The sequence below is a fragment of the Oncorhynchus keta genome, chromosome 23, assembly GCF_023373465.1.
Source record: "Oncorhynchus keta strain PuntledgeMale-10-30-2019 chromosome 23, Oket_V2, whole genome shotgun sequence".
Lineage (NCBI taxonomy): Eukaryota > Metazoa > Chordata > Actinopteri > Salmoniformes > Salmonidae > Oncorhynchus > Oncorhynchus keta.
Genome location: NC_068443.1, coordinates 27,824,294 through 27,841,724, shown reverse-complemented (window position 1 = coordinate 27,841,724; position 17,431 = coordinate 27,824,294). Strand labels below are relative to the sequence as shown.

General features: G+C 44.6%; 1 protein-coding gene across 2 annotated transcripts in view; it reads left to right on the top strand.

Annotated features, from left to right (window-relative positions):
• LOC118402106 (beta-1,4-galactosyltransferase 2-like) overlaps window positions 1-17,431 on the top strand; it is a 150,909-nt gene that overhangs the window by 90,662 nt on the left and 42,816 nt on the right. For both annotated transcript variants that reach the window (XM_035800017.2, XM_035800018.2), the window contains one exon: window positions 5,225-5,460. In XM_035800017.2, coding sequence (XP_035655910.1) covers window positions 5,225-5,460 — 236 coding nt within the window. The remainder of the gene's footprint in view (window positions 1-5,224; window positions 5,461-17,431) is intronic.

Genomic DNA, 17,431 nt, shown 5'->3' with positions numbered 1-17,431 from the left:
GTACCTTCCCCTGTCCATGTCCCTCTCCCCCACCCCAGCACCTTTCCCTGTCCTTGTCCCTCTCCCCAGCCCCAGCACCTTTCACTGTCCTTGCCCCTCTCCCCATTCCCAGCACTTTTCCATGTCCTTGTCCCTCTCCCCAGTACCTTTCCCCATCCTTGTCCCTCTCCCCAGTCCCAGCACCTTTCTCTGTCCCTGTCCTTGTCCCTCTCCCCAGCCCCAGCACCTTTCTCTGTCCCTGTCCTTGTCCCTCTCTCCAGCCACAGCACCTTTCTCTGTCCCTGTCCTTGTCCCTCTCCCCAACCACAGCACCTTTCTCTGTCCCTGTCCTTGTCCCTCTCCCCAGCCCCAGCACCTTTCTCTGTCCCTGTCCTTGTCCCTCTCCCCAGCCACGGCACCTTTCCCTGATACAGTAGTAGTGGTAGGAGTCATGCTCTCAGCAGCAGCACAGTAGTGTTCAGGCAGGATTTGTCTCCCTCTGCTCACGCAGCGTGTTGTCTCTCACACTGCATTATTTGTGTGGGTGTTATATAACAGCATGGCTCCTGGCTAACAGACCAACACAACCCCCAGCACGGCACGGCACAGGGAGGGGGAAAGAGCTGTGGGCACAGGGAGAGGGCAGGTACAGTACAATACATTACCTTACAGTGCAGTTAAGTACACTACTTTACTGTATAGTGCAATATAGTGCAAAACAATACTGTACAAAACATCAAGGTACAATACAACACTGAACACTTTCACGCTAGCCTAAATTCTGCTGATACTAATGTAACCAGAGAGCACAACAAAACAAAGTCCTGAGTTGATGTCATGATATCTATTTAACTGGGGTCGAGGCTTTTCCCCAGGTGGCCGGAGAGGATACTATTATCTGCTGCTCCCTCCATCCAGATCTGCTGGGAATCTATCAGCCCACTCTTAGAGCCTTAACAACAGAACAGTCATGGTGGTGCTGGTGCTTATTGCCTGGCTGGCTTTCAGGAGATGGGGTCTGTACTCTGCACCACAGGAGGAGCAGCACACTGGCACCACGCTGTACTCACTCTCAACCCATATCTACAGTATCTGTATAGAGTTATACCAGACTGTACTCACTCTGAACCCATATCTACAGTATCTGTATAGAGTTATACCAGATTGTACTCACTCTGAACCCATATCTACAGTATCTGTATAGAGTTATACCAGACTGTACTCACACTCAACCCCTATCTACAGTATCTGTATAGAGTTATACCAGATTGTACTCACTCTGAACCCATATCTACAGTATCTGTATAGAGTTATACCAGACTGTACTCACACTCAACCCCTATCTACAGTATCTGTATAGAGTTATACCAGATTGTACTCACTCTGAACCCATATCTACAGTATCTGTATAGAGTTATACCAGATTGTACTCACTCTGAACCCATATCTACAGTATCTGTATAGAGTTATACCAGACTGTACTCACACTCAACCCCTATCTACAGTATCTGTATAGAGTTATACCAGATTGTACTCACTCTGAACCCATATCTACAGTATCTGTATAGAGTTATACCAGACTGTACTCACTCTGAACCCATATCTACAGTAACTGTATAGAGTTATACCAGACTGTACTCACTCTGAACTCATATCTACAGTAACTGTATAGACAGAGACTTATAGAACCTGTATAGAGTTATACCAGACTGTACTCACTCTGAACCCATATCTACAGTAACTGTATAGATAGACCCTGTATAGAGTTATACCAGACTGTACTCACTCTGAACCCATATCTACAGTAACTGTATAGACAGAGACTTATAGAACCTGTATAGAGTTATACCAGACTGTACTCACATTGAACCCATATCTACAGTAACTGTATAGATAGACCCTGTATAGATTTATACCAGACTGTACTCACTCCGAACCCATATCTACAGTAACTGTAAAGAGTTATACCAGACTGTACTCACTCTGAACCTATATCTACAGTAACTGTATAGACAGAGACTTACAGAGCCTGTATAAAGGTGTACCAGGCTGCAGGTTACAGTCACTTCAAACCCTATCAATCTACTGTAATGTAACTGTATCAAGCCTGTACAGAGATTTACCAGCATGCAGGTTTCAGTCACATCAATTTACTGTAACTGTAGTCTGGAATAGGGATTTACCAGCCCGAAGGTTACAGTCACTCCAAACCCTTATCTACTGTAGCTATAGAGTCTTCACTTCACTGCATTAGATTTACCCCCAGCAGCACACAGAGGAAAATAAAATGCTTACTAACACTGCCCTGGCAGCTCCTAATACAACACACACACACACACACACACACACACACACACACACACACACACACACACACACACACACACACACACACACACACACACACACACACACACACACACACACACACACACACACACACACACACACACACACACACACACACACACACACACACAAGCTGAGGAGCGGGAGAGCACTGATTCCTTTCCAGCAGCAGCCAGCGGCCTCTTTGACAGCATGCCTTTTTTCCCACATTAAGCAGCTAATTAAAAGTTGCTGGATCCCAATCTGCCTTTGTAGTGGGATCTCTTCAAAAGGGTCCGCCAGTTGGAGAGATAGAGAATGAATGGGGACACAGTGGGGAGAACAGCAGAGAACAGTGGTGGTGTGGTGAGTTTATGGAAAGGCCGAGAGGGTTGCTAATTAGGTGGCTGGCCTCTGCATCTTCTAAAAAGTGGACACAAGCACCCTTTTCCCTCTCTGCCGCTGCTCTGCTCTCTGTCTGAAGAATAGGCCATTACAGGATGGGGTGTACGGAACTGATCTGAGGGGGCACTGTTAGTAGGATCGTCAAGGAGGAGTAATGACATTCAAACATCTAAATGTGTATATTGTCATGGAGACTATAGTACTATGGGTGTAAATGGAGATGGAGAAAGACAAGGAAATGAGCATGGCCAGAGAACATGAGACCTTTCTTCATTAAATGTGTATTATCCTAAGGCCAGGCAGAAAACTCAATTACAGCCAAATATGCTTCCCACAAACTGACCCAGGGGCTGCAGATTTTGTTATTTCAATAATACAGGCTAGAGAGGAGGAAACAGCAAAGGACTACTGCCGCAAATAGATGCCACACATTCAACTCCTGTAAACAATCTTGACCTCGTTTCTTTCCAATTACACAGTCCAATTTGTGCACAGCATGCATCCTCATCAAATGTGGCTATATTGGCTATTGTATAGTGGTTTGTGGCTAACTATAGCCTGCATGCTACCAGCTTTGGGTCAGTGTTGATGCTAGTTTGTGCCCTTACTACTTCCATATTGTTCTGAGACCAAGTGATCTTCCAACGTTTGGACCATGTCCCAGATAGCAGAATCATATACTGTGATTATAATTTACAACTTTTTTAAATCACATAATTAGCAAGTACCGTTGCAAATCCCAATGTCCAAGTGCTTCCATTCACTGAAGATGTGGAGGTCTCTTTAAGCTTGTACTGTATTACTGATTTGACCTGTCCCTTGTGCTCTATGTAATGCATGGTAGCGGGGTGTGATGCAACAATAACTCATCTTTTTGTCAGTTACAGTATTGTTGTGGTTTATACTGTATGCTGGTTATGTATGGTTACAATAGTATCTAACCAAGCATTTACATAGAGGATACCGGTGATGTTACACTAATACTGATGCTGTTGATGATAACACTGGGGATATCACCATCATCAATAATTCAACAACTAACATGGCCAATAAAAACAGACCCGTTGCTCTGTGTTGCAGGATGATGATGTGTTGCTCTCTGTGTTTCCGCTTAGTTTTTGTTTATGCCTGTTTTTAATAGTCTCCTAGCTAGCAGCGAGGGAGAGAGTGTGCCATGTGTGTGTGTGTGCGCACCGTGTGTGTTCCAATTATCATCCCATTAGTGAGGTTCAGGTCCTCTCCTGCTATGTCCACTATACACATTAATGAATCGTTCTCTAACACTAACAAGTAGATGAAGGGAGGGCACCTAGTGGGAAATATGAGGAGGGAGAGGGAGCATACCTGGTATGAGGGCTTGTTGTGGTATGTGTCTTAAATTGCATCCTATTCCCTATGTCGTGCACTACTTTTGGCCAGAGACCTATGGAGTAGTGCACTATATAGGGGACAGGATGCCATTTGAGATACACGTTGTATGTTTGTCAGTGGATTCAGGCATAACAGGCGACACTCTAGAATGATACAGTTTGGTATCTGACTCACCCTGTGTTGTCGATGACTCAGATAATATGGAGTGTCTGTCTATATGAGCCACATTCCGTTAGTTTTGTTCACGCTCTCAACAAATGCATCATGCTTTTCAGCTCGTTGTACATACAGGTAACTGCCAAAATAAAGGAAACACCAACATACAGTCTTAATAGGGCGTTGGGGCACCACGAGCCAGAACAGCTTCAATGCCCCTTGGCATAGATTCTATAAGTGTCTGGAACTCTATTGGAGGAATGCGACACCGTTCCTCCACAAGAAATTCCATCATTTGGTGTTTGTTGATGGTGGTGGAAAACTCTGTCTCAAACACCCCTCCAGAATCTCCAATACATCATTTTCATGCTCATCAAACCATTCAGTGACCACTCGTGTGCTGTGGATGAGGGCATTGTCATCCTATAGGGGCATAGCCATGGTAACCAAAATAATGGCCTGCCAAGCATTTTGATACATGACCCTAAGCATGATGGGATGTATCTTCCTTAACTCAGGAACCACACCTGTGTGGAAGCACCTGCTTTCAATATACTCTGTATCCTTCATTTACTCAAGTGTTTCCATTATTTGGGCAGTTACCTGTACATCAATTATAAGTGGATTACCTCATGATATGGTGGAGTTGTGGTAGGCAGCACTCCCTTTGGTGGCCAGAGACAAATGAATGGTTTGCTGTGGAGTAGACTGATCATTAGAATGCTAAGAGTTTAGTGTTTATTGTTGTGGCTCTAGATGGGCATTGCAGCTCCGTAATTGCTTTCCATGTATTTTCATCTCCAGGGAGAGAATGGTTGAAGGTTAAGTCTTAGGTGTTTTTATTTCAAGCTATCGGTACTACTGCTTTTCAGACGCAACCTTCTCATGAATTCTGTAAACATTGCGTTCCCACAGGCATTTACCCGTATTTGCACATTCCAGTTGGCTTTGATGTCGACAATGCATCCCCTCTTTCTTTCTCCAGTGGGCCGCCTCCTCATCGAGTTTGCCTCCCAGATGACGATGGAACGAGTGCAGAAGGAGAACCCCAACGTGACGGAGGGGGGCAAGTACACCCCACCGGACTGCCGCGCCAAACAGAAGGTGGCTATCATTATCCCGTTCAGACACAGAGACAACCACCTCAAGTACTGGCTGCACTACCTGCACCCCATCCTACGACGGCAGAAGATCGACTACGGCATCTATATCATAACCCAGGTCAGTGTTTAGGATCAACTGATTTAGGATCCACTTCTTCTACCCTGGACCTACTGTAACTGTAACTATCAATAGATATTAGCCACACAACAAAGTGGGCCATTGAACCGTAGATATTATGGAATTATAATGCTGTGCCTCACTACCTTTTCCAGTACGAGATGAATGATAATCCAATATACGCTGCTGTTTCATCCTTGTCCGTCCACTGAGTGACACATTCCATTCCCAAAACACTTCAAGAGAGGTCAATGGAGCTTCTTATTCATGTAGGGGCAGGATCGTTCAACTTCAAGTGCCCCAGCCCCTCCATGTCCACCCCTGTTCACCATGAGGCAATAGAAGTGTCGTACAATTCCACCATTCAGGGGAGGATGTTGGGTAATGTGCTCTGATGTCCTCCGTCAGTCCTTCCAGTGGGTGCAGCACCCTAGTTACTCCCACTGTGGAACAGGCGGTTTGGTTCCGCCTGCTCAGCTCAGCCCAGCGTGTCTCTTGATTTATGTCCCAGGCTCTCATATCTCCGTTATTATCCATGTCAGAGGCCTCATCTTCTCTATCATTAATGCTGCGCTGGTTCTTCTTCTGCACTGGGAACAGAGAAGTAGAAACGAGGAGTATGTGCATGCATGCAATGCATTTGTTTCCCCTTTCATTTCCATCCGGTCTATTCTCCCTGAACATCTACTGTAGCTGTAGTTATTGTACTGTGAAAAGCAAGGCTATTATTTAGGCTATGCAAATGTTTGGATGATGAGCAGAACAGAGTTCTTTTCACAGTCTTGTGTTTGTTGACCTATAATTAAGGGTAACCTGCCTGTTTGGTTTTGGACTAGTTTTAGGTATTGTGGGAATTCTTATCTAGCCTAATAGGTGGCAGATCAAGTGCAGATCACCATTTGAGCTGTCAGATGCTGGAAGCACATAACATTATCCACGCAGCATACGTATGTATATTAAATATAATGTCATCAGTTTCATATAGAGTTCATTTCCATTAGCAACAGTGACAAAGTAAAGTCCCTGACTCCCAGAGGATTGACTCACCAAGACACCAACCAGCAGCTGCAGGGAAAAGCTTTGACTATTTTTTACATTTTCTGTTGATTACATTTTTGTAGACTCATTTATTGGTACACTCTTAAATAAAACGTGCTATCTAGAAGGTTCTTCGGCTGTCCCCATAGGGGAACCATTTGAAGAACCATTTTTGGTTGCAGGTAAAACACTTTTGGGTTCCTTTCTACAGAGGTTTCTACATGGAACCCAAAAGGGTTCGGTCTGGAACCAGAAAGGGTTCTACTATGGGGACAGCCGAAGAACCCTTTTGTAGTTGCATCTCTGCTTTGTGACTTTATGTGTTATTGAAATAAAGCCTAAAATGACCTGTCCCTCCAAATTAGTGTTTTGTGATATATCTGACTCTTGTTTTTGTGCAACACAATTACCAATGTGACTAAGCTCAGTATTGAGCCTGAGAGAGCTAGGAAATTGTGTCTGTGTACCATGTACTAAAATACTTAGAACCACTTGGCTAAGAAGTAATCACATTTTCCTTTCGATTATTTCATGAACCTATATCATGTTATTTCAAGTTATTCCTTTGGAGCGCATGCAGAAGAGATTTTGAATGGGAGTAACGATTGTGTTGATATAATGGTAATATTATCAGAATTCTGCTTTCAATCGACATAGGTATTGCACTGAATCATACAGTACTATCACAACATTCAAAATATCAGAATTGGTTAAATAACGTTATGCATGTCAACATATAAGGCTAGAATTATGAGTAGGCAAAGTTATGGTGTCAGGCGAAAGAATTGTTCTCAAATGTTTTACCATTGTAACATTTGATGTACAGTCACATTCACCTTGGTCGTCTGAAGCATGCTGTAGAGTTCACAGCTGGCGACGCCTCGTCGTGATTGGTTATTATGTTGGTTGCAACTCAAATCTCTTTAAAAGAGTCTTCTAATAACCCAATCAAAGCCTATAGCCGACATAACAAACAAGGAGTTTACAATCAATATTGTTTTGATAATAAAATTGTTTAAGTGAAACTCAAATAAACAGTTCCCAGAATCATATATAGGCTGCAAAAATCCTACATTTGATTTAATTTGCAAAAATGTTCCGTTCATCACTTGAACGAAAGCCTCAATTAGCCAACCAATAAAGCTGAAACAACGTAGAGCTGTAAAGGCAGAAGTATCTTGTTTTTCGAAAATCAAGTTTAATTGAGCCATTGTATTAACCCCATGTTCTCTCTCAACTCTGGGGCCACCCGCCAGCTGATTTTCTTGCCCGATGCTGGACTCTATAGCGCAAGAGGAGAGAGACTCAGACAGAAACATTCACACCTCCATTAATTTACGAAAGGATAGTCCAATAGCAGTTCACATTTCACTAACAAGGTGTGCGAATGCTGTAAATACTGACGACAACCGATGGTAAAAGCGTGTTGTTTCAAAAAAGGATAATGGTACAGTATGGTACGTTCACCTGACACAATACTAACATTTCAAATGTCTAACTGAATATCACAGACCTGATTTGCCCTAAAGAAAATGCATCAACCCCCTACAAACATGTCAAGTTATTATAATTCGCATAATAATCCAAATAACCTTATAATAAGTCATGATTTATATACTGTATAGCCAATAGAAAGAAGCATATATACACTATTTTTTCATCAACATCTTTGTGTTTTTGTTCATAAAATAATGATAAAAAGACTAGGTGAAGTAGATGTGCTCAAAATGCCTCTCGTGCTTCAAATGAGCATTAACGTCAAGCACCGCGACTCGCTGACGCGTCAAACAGCACACCGCACACTATTATGTAGTATGACGCAACTTTTAAACGAGGAACCACTATACACATCATGGCAGTTGTATTTCATAGGTTAACTCTCAACATATGGCTCAGTCAGATAGTGAGTGCTCCTCTAGAATTGTTACTATAATAGGGGCTTCACACCATGGCTGCACTGGGATCTACTCCCTCCCACAACAACGCAACCAGAGGAGGAGGGAGAGAAGCCTTGACAATCACAAGGCAACCAGAGACCAAGGATACAAGGGATTTCGACTCACTAATCGCATCCACACCGTTCTGCTGCTGCCATTTCTTATCCTCCTCTCTCGTAGGAGGACACTTTATCCATCACGCGCACCAGAGTGTTAAATGATTGTAAGTCGGAGCCTTTTACTCAGAGCGGTGGGGAGGAAGTAGAGCAGTAGGGAGGAAAATGGGATCATTTCCCAGTTTATCATGCTTGCAGATCATTTCTGCCATGTCCTATGAGTCAAAACAGTTGTTTGAGGGAAATTCACCAGAGACAGAGAGATATCTTCTCCAGCTGCCACACCCCGGGCCAGCAGCCTTAGTGCTGATTCAGTACCAGCTCTGTCACTCAGCAGAAGCGAGGGTCTACTCTGCTCTGCTCCTAATCTGATTCTGAACATGTGAACTCTTCCAGGAGATGCACAGACACAGGTGGTGCAGCGAAGAGCTTCAACCCCGTTACTATGCAGTGAGCTTAGGCATCACATCATGGCATCACACATCACATGACCAGTGGGAAAACAAATTGGGGAAAGCCAGGCAGACAGATACATAACCCTCCCTGTTCACCCAGTGGACTCCTACCTGATCTCAGATAGAGACTCAGCAGTATTCATAACTTACCAAGGACACTAAGCACAGCCAGCCATTGGACAGCCATAGCTACTGTTATAACAGTATGTTCTGCGTGGGCGGCTGAACGTGGTGTCCGTGGTTCTGGTGGGGTCTGAGTCTAGCTACTGCAGAGCTGTAACACCTGCCAGGAACCAACGCCAACGTTTTGCCTGTCGCCCCCATGATGCTCATCATGTTCACTGGAAGGAGGCCCAGATTGAGGGACTAAAAAAGGAACACTTAATATTGCTGGCGGTGCTGTTAACATGCTGTTGACAAGAGGAAAGGAAGATGCTATCTACAGTCACTGGAGAATATATGTTACGTTAGATTCCATTTTCAACTAGATGATTAGAAACAATACCATACGATGTAACGTAATGACATCATAATTAGTGTTTCAATCATAGTCTTTAAGTATCACCGACGTGCGTGACAGAACAGAGTGTGAAAGCTGATCTACAAAGCAGCGGTGGAGTGATTGATTCTGTCTCATCTGATGCCTCTGGGATCAGCACTAGCTGGCTGGCTGGGACGTGTGTGTTAGAGAGGGCGTGTTGGTCACACAGACTAAAGCCTGCAGTCACAGAGGATGCTGCTTGTCCTAGTGGTGACAAGGAGATTGCTTGGAGCCTTGGTGTCGTTTCAATACTTGTATCAGAAGACATGCATAGTCACTTGAATGATATCATTTAAATCCCCGTTTCCACAAACACGGTATGGTGCCCATGCTAGAGCAATCGACGTATGCTTTAACTACCTGCATGATTTGGAAATGATTCATAGTAATTACAATTTACAAGTACTGCAATTTGCTGAGGGGTTTATGTTTGCTGCCCTCTATGTTATAAACTGAGGCTATAGGCTGAACTCCTCGTGATTATCAACACATGACATGGTTATCTCTCCCCCCTGAGATGGTGAGGTCATCAGAGGCAGATTACTTCATATCAGTATCCTAATGGAATGGACCTTGACACTTTTAGCATTTCAAAAGAATGGAACCTTATAGACGGGTAGGTTGTTTAGCAACAAAATCCATGTTCGCGCAACTATGTGGCAAAACAGACAGGTTTGGCTTAGTGTTGACAACACTAATATCACCTCCACCCTACCTGACACCCTAGACCCACTTCAATTTGCTTACCGCCCCAATAGGTCCACAGACGCAATCGCAATCACACTGCACACTGCGCTAACCCATCTGGACAAGAGGAATACCTATGTAAGAATGATGTTCATCGACTACAGCTCAGCATTTAACACCATAGTACCCTCCAAACTCGTCATTAAGATGGAGACCCTGGGTCTCGACCCCGCCCTGTGCAATTGGGTCCTGGACTTTCTGACGGGCCACCCCCAGGTGGTGAGGCAACTTCTTCACCCCGCTGATCCTCAACACTGGGGCCCCACAAGGGTGCGTTCTCAGCCCTCTCCTGTATTCCCTGTTCACCCATGACTGTGTGGCCATGCACGCCTCCAACTCAATCATCAACTTTGTAGACGACACTACAGTGGTAGGCTTGATTACCAACAACGACAAGACGGCCTACAGGGAGGAGGTGAGGGCTCTCGGAGTGTGGTGTCAGGAAAATAACCTCACACTCAACGTCAACAAAGCAAAGGAGATGATCGTGGACTTCAGGAAACAGCAGAGGGAGCACCCCCCTATCCACATCGACAGGACAGTAGTGGAGAAGGTGGAAAGTTTTAAGTTCCTCGGCGTACACATCACGGACTAACTGAAATGGTCCACCCACACAGATAGCGTGGTGAAGAAGGGGCAACGCCAGGAGGCTGAAGAAATTTGGCTTGTCACCAAAATCACAAACTTTTACAGATGCACAATCGAGAGCATGCTGTCGGGCTGTATCACCGCCTGGTACGGCAACTGCTCTGCCCACAACCATAAGGCTCTCCAGAGGGTAGTGAGGTCTGCACAACGCATCACCGGGGGCAAACTACCTGCCCTCCATGACACCTACACCACCCGATGTCACAGGAAGGCCAAAAAGATCATCAAGGACAACAACCACCCGAGCCACTGCCTGTTCACCCCACTATCATCCAGAAGGCGAGGTCAGTATAGGTGCATCGAAGCTGGGACCGAGAGACTGAAAAACAGCTTCTATCTCAAGGCCATCAGAATGTTAAACAGCCATTACTAACATTGAGTGGCTGCTGCCAACATACTGACTCAAATCTCTAGCCACTTCAATAATTAAAAATTGGATGTAATAAATGTATCACTAGTCACTTTAAACAATGCCACTTTATATAATGTTTACATACCCTACATTACTCATCTCATATGTATGTATATACTGTACTCTATACCATCTACTGGATCTTGCCTATGCCATTCGGCCATCCATATATTTATATGTACATATTCCTATTCATTCCTTTAGACTTGTAGTATAAGGTAGCTTATGTGAAATTGTCAGATTACTTTTTAGATATTACTGCATGGTCAGAACAAGAAGCACAAGCATTTCGCTACACTCGCAATAAAATCTGCTAACCATGTGTATGTGACCAATAAAATGTTATTTGATTTGATTTGACGAGCCTTTAGATTTCTTTCCTTGACCCAAGTAGTACATAAATTCAAGCCCCCCCATAAGAGGTAATCATTATCTTCAGGCAGACTTAAGAAATCTGATAAACTGCTCAGACTAAAGCAAGGCGTATCCCTCTCTTTATTGGTGTATTTTCCTCCTCAGGTCTAATAACCCACACTGGTTGAAAAAGCAGAAAAGGATGTTTGTGCAATTGACCAAGGAATAGGATATTGATCTTATGAGCAACTCTTTCGGGCCCTCTGTCTGTGTGTTCCTGTGTGTTCTAAGAATCCCTCGTACTGTTTTGCAGAGCAGAGAGCAGACAGTGTAAAGCTACTTGCGTTACAGTCTCCGACCCAGCGAAACAAGCAGCCAGTCTGACTCTGAACTGGGCTGTTCATAACTGGAGTGCAGAGTATTACACAGAAGTCTCTGTTCAGAGTCGAGAGGAAGGAGAGGGAAAGAGGTGAATCATTCTCAAAGATGACAGGGAACGAACATTTGGAATGATTGGTGGGCTTGGAGTAGGAGCAAGCACAATATTACTACACTGAAGACCGAGGATGTCTATCAGTCTTTTAGATGATGATGTATGTTGGTACTTATTTGCTTGGAAAAAAGTCCCAAAGAGGGCTGATGTACACTATTGCCATATGCTGCATTAATAAAGAGGCAATTGAGGTTTTATTTTATTGGCTGAGCACTTAGGTCCCAAACTCTCTGATTCGGTGCGGTTGGGTTAAATGCGGAAGACACATTTCAGTTGTATTCATTCAGTTGTGCAACTGACTAGGTGTCCCCCTTTCCTTTCCCCTTCTCTTACGTGTCCATTAGGACTCAGAGTGTTATTTACCACTTCGTCCCATTAAAGGCAGAACGCAGAGAGAAAGAAAAACAGTCCTCGAGGTTTAGTCGACAGCCATAAAATAAATGGACCTTAGAGCTCAATGAACATGGTAGATGATCATAACGTGGTAGTCTCAAGACAACACTTTTCTCGTGTGACCCGGGAATCTTAAGGATGACGACATGTGGATATCATTAGATGTGGTAGTCAAGTGATAAATAAAGTCAAATATAAACTGTGTTCAAGGGATCATGATTGAGCCTATAACACGACTCAGGATAAGACCCAGATGCAGACACAGGAGGCAGACAGTTAGAATCGCAGATGTTTATTACAAAACAGGGGGCAGGAAAACGGCAGGTCCAGGACAGGCAGAGGTCGGTAATCCAAGACAGCGTCAACAAGGGACAGAACGGCAGGCAGGCTCAGGGTCAGGGCAGGCAGAGGTCAGAACCGGGAGGACTAGAAAACAGAAGCTTGAAAAAATGGCAAATGGGAGAATGTGCTGGTAAGACAAGACGAGACAAACTGGCAACAGACCAACGGAAAACGCAGGTATAAGGACACAGGGGATAATGGGGGGAAATGTGAGACACCTGGTGGGCAGAGACAAGCACAAGACAGGTGAAACAGATCAGGGTGTGACAGCCAAAGTATTAGAGTTTTCCATTTAGCTCACTACATAAATTACTTAAAGAATCCTGTCGCTTCGCACTATGGATTTCAGGTTCTCTCTTTCTCTCTTTTGGGTTGAAATGTCATGATATTTATACAGTGCCTCCTTTGTTATATACAATCTCACCCTTCTCTCTGTGTCTGACAGCCTCGCTATTCAAGAGACAAGGGAAATCCTGCCCAATTCCCATGACATTGACAAATCACCGTAAAACCTGGTGAAAATGTAATTCATATTCCAAGGTGATTCATTCTTCCTGCCTCCAATTTCTAATATTAATATGATTTGCCTGTTGTTCTCTGCCAAGCCACCAATCCTTATCAGAGGCAGGATAGGAGCCACTCGGAGTGACAGCAAACCATAGCCTGCTGATGGTGCTGGGGCTTTGTGTAAGCCGGGGGTAAACTTAATTGATTCTGTAATAAACCTTCCAACAATTCTCTCACTCTTTCAACGACGAGGCCTTGAATCAATCCCTCCTCAATTGTTAATGTATTAAGCCCGTCATAAATAAAACATAATGGAAGGAAACATATTATATTACGTCCCTGTAATGCCAATGGTTGTGGAGTGTAATTCCAAGGATAGGCAAGATTAAACATTGCATACTGGCTGGTACTCCTGCTGTCTTTGTATTGTTGGAAGGGGACTCGTCCTCTCTCTCTCTCTCTTTCTCTCTCGTATTTCCCTCCCACCTCTATCTGAGAATGTCTAAAATAATCCTTAGCACAGCGTGCTTTGCTGGGAGGACGTCTCTCTCACTCTCTGGTGTGGTGCGGGATTGTATTTCTGCACCACTGCTAAAGCTTGAGGACTCTAGAATCGCAGCGACAGTGAGATGAAATAATGACCTGCCAACAGCAGAAAGCCCATATGATATGTTAAACACTCCATGGAAGGAACTAGGCCAAATGTTATGTCAGAACTATGTCCTGTATACAGTGCATTATCAGCGCCCTTAAATGAATAACGTCCAAACAACCTCCATTCAAATCAACACATGTAGTGTTGAACAAACACTCCTTGTTATAATATACAGAATGTACAGTATAGTGGTGGAGTTAGACAATTAAATTCATGGTAGAAAGTGGTAAAGAAAACTCCACATCTAATCTGTGAGAAAAAGCTCTCCTGTCAATAGAGCTTTTCAGTTCTCAGCTGAAATGATTCATATTATTGATTGGTGTAGTATCAGATATTGTTATTCTCAAGGACTCCCTCGCCTGACGTTTCTGTTTTCAGGGATGAAGCTCTATGTGGCTCTCATGAAAAATTAAATATACCACCGGGAAGTGCATCTTGTCAAGATGTTCGACACGTCCTTCAATCTCAATGCCTTTCAGCTTTCTTCCCTCACACCCCTGTGACCTCTCTGGTCTCTTAATACTAAATTACACAGTTTGTTTCTGGGCAATAAAATCTAAATCATTTCATCAGGAGACAGATACAGTAGAGAAACTCAGTTTGTCCTCGACCACTACACCTCATTGATTACATTTTAAAAACATAGCCTGAACAGACTTTGACAGACCTACCTAGAACTTAGTAGAGCAGTAGTGTGTTAAAGTTTCTATCAAATATCCTCTTCCTTGACATGTTCTTAATATGGAGGGAGTGTCAGGTCACAACCTATATACTGTACTTCCACGACAGTCTAGAGGCTTCACCACCACGGGGTATAGAGAGCCTGCCTCCTGCAAACCCAATGAAACCTGACTCTGCAATTACAAGCCGCTGGAGTGGAACACGGCTAATCGTGAGTAACGGACGTCTGGCACCTTGACCCCCTGAAGCCAGTTCAATCAGCCGCTAGGTGCTAACGCTAGTCCACGCCATGCAGCCAAGGGGGGTGGGGGTGAGATGAGCTATGACCTGTGGGCGTCAGCACAATCACATCACTGTGTATGCAGGGCTGGTCCAGTCGGCAGCGCTCAACCCTGACCATGTAATGGGCTGTCCTTCAAAGAAGAAAGGTCCCGTGGGTGTGTCTCTCCCCCTTTGTCCCCCTTTCTCTCCTCTCTCCTAATCTCCCTCTCCTCTCTCTTTCCCTCCTCTCCTCTCTCTTTCCCTCCTCTCCCTCTCCACCGCGCCAGCCTCCGAGCTTATCGGAGTGCCAATCAGGGACGGACAAGGCTACTCACCCCCTGGATCCAACACAGCCTTCCTAATCCATCATGCACCAGCAGAGGTGAAAGGGAGAGGAGAGCAGAAGAGAGGAGGAGAGCCCTTAACTCTATTCACTCATCACACTCTCAGGGTCTCAGGGACTGTGTCCCCAAATGACACCCTATTTCCTTTTATAGTGCACTACTTTTGACCAGGACCCATAGGGATCTGGTCGAACGTAGTGCACTATGTATGGAATAGGGTGCTATTTGGGACACAGGCAGGATCTGGCCTGTTATGCCACAGCTGTTGTCTTGATGATCGGTAGTCCTGAAATGAGAACATGAGTCACAAATATCAAGCAGTAATGGAAAATGACTGTCAGGAATAACCAGTGACTGACTGTGATTGTAGGGTGTCTGTTGGACTTTGTGGATATTGAGAATGAGGATGATGATACGGTTGGAACTCAGATGTGACCTCAGAATTGGCTGCATTTGCTCTTGACTGTTTGGTAGATCAGTTCAATAGCTTGTTTGCTTTACTGCAGAATAGAATAGCATCTCTTTTCAAATGCCAACTTTAACCTCAGTGGAACCATTGCATACAGTGCCTTGCAAAAGTATTCACGCCCTTGGCATTTTTCCTGTTTTGTTGCATTACAACCTGTAATTTAAATTGATTTTTATTTGGATTTCATGTAATGGACATACACAAAATAGTCCAAATAGGTGAAGTGAAATTTAAAAAACTACTTGTTTAAAAAATAAAAAAGATTATTTTTTACAGAAAAGTGGTGCGTGTGTGTGTATACACTAAAATAGCACATCCTAGATCTGAATGAATGAAATATTCTTATTAAATACTTTTTTCTTTACATAGTTGAATGTGCTGACAACAAAATCACACAAAAATGATCAATGGAAATCAAATGTATCAACCCATGGAGGTCTGGATTTGGAGTCACACTCAAAATTAAAGTGAAAAACCACACTACAGGCGGATACAACTTTGATGTAAATTCCTTAATACAAGTCAAAATAAGGCTCAGTAGTGTGTGTGGCCTCCACGTGCCTGTATGACCTCCTTACAACGCCTGGGCATGCTCCTGATGAGGTGGCGGATGGTCTCCTGAGGGATCTCCTCCCAGATCTGGACTAAAGCATCTGGACTAAAGCATCCGCCAACTCCTGGACAGTCTGTGGTGCAACGTGGCGTTGGTGGATGGAGCGAGACATGATGTTCCAGATGTGCTCAATTGGATTCAGGTCTGGGGAACGGGCAGGCCAGTCCATAGCATCAATGCCTTCCTCTTGCAGGAACTGCTGACACACTCCAGCCACATGAGGTCTAGCATTGTCTTGCATTAGGAGGAACCCAGGGCCAACCGCACCAGCATATGGTCTCAAAAGGGGTCTGAGGATCTCATCTCGGTACCTAATTCCCCCAAAGAAATGCCACCCCACACCATGACTGACCCACCGCCAAACCGGTCATGCTGGAGGATGTTGCAGGCAGCAGAACGTTCTCCACGGCGTCTCCAGACTGTCAAGTCTGTCACATGTGCTCAGTGTGAACCTGTTTTCATCTGTGAAGAGCACAGGGCGCCAGTGGCGAATTTGCCAATCTTGGTGTTCTCTGGCAAATGCCAAACGTCCTGCATGGTGTTGGGCTGTAAGCACAACCCCCACCTGTGGACGTCGGGCCCTCATACCACCCTCATGGAGTCTGTTTCTGACCGTTTGAGCAGACACATGCACGTTCGTGGCCTGCTGGAGGTCATTTTGCAGGCCTCTGGCAGTGCTCCTCCTGCTCCTCCTTGCACAAAGGTGGAGGTAGCGGTCCTGCTGCTGGGTTGTTGCCCTCCTACGGCCTCCTCCACGTCTCCTGATGTACTGGCCTGTCTCCTGGTAGCGCCTCCATGCTCTGGACACTACGCTGACAGACACAGCAAACCTTCTTGCCACAGCTCGCATTGACGTGCCATCCTGGATGAGCTGCACTACCTGAGCCACTTGTGTAGGTTGTAGACTCCGTCTCATGCCACCACTAGAGTGAAAGCACCGCCAGCATTCAAAAGTGACCAAAACA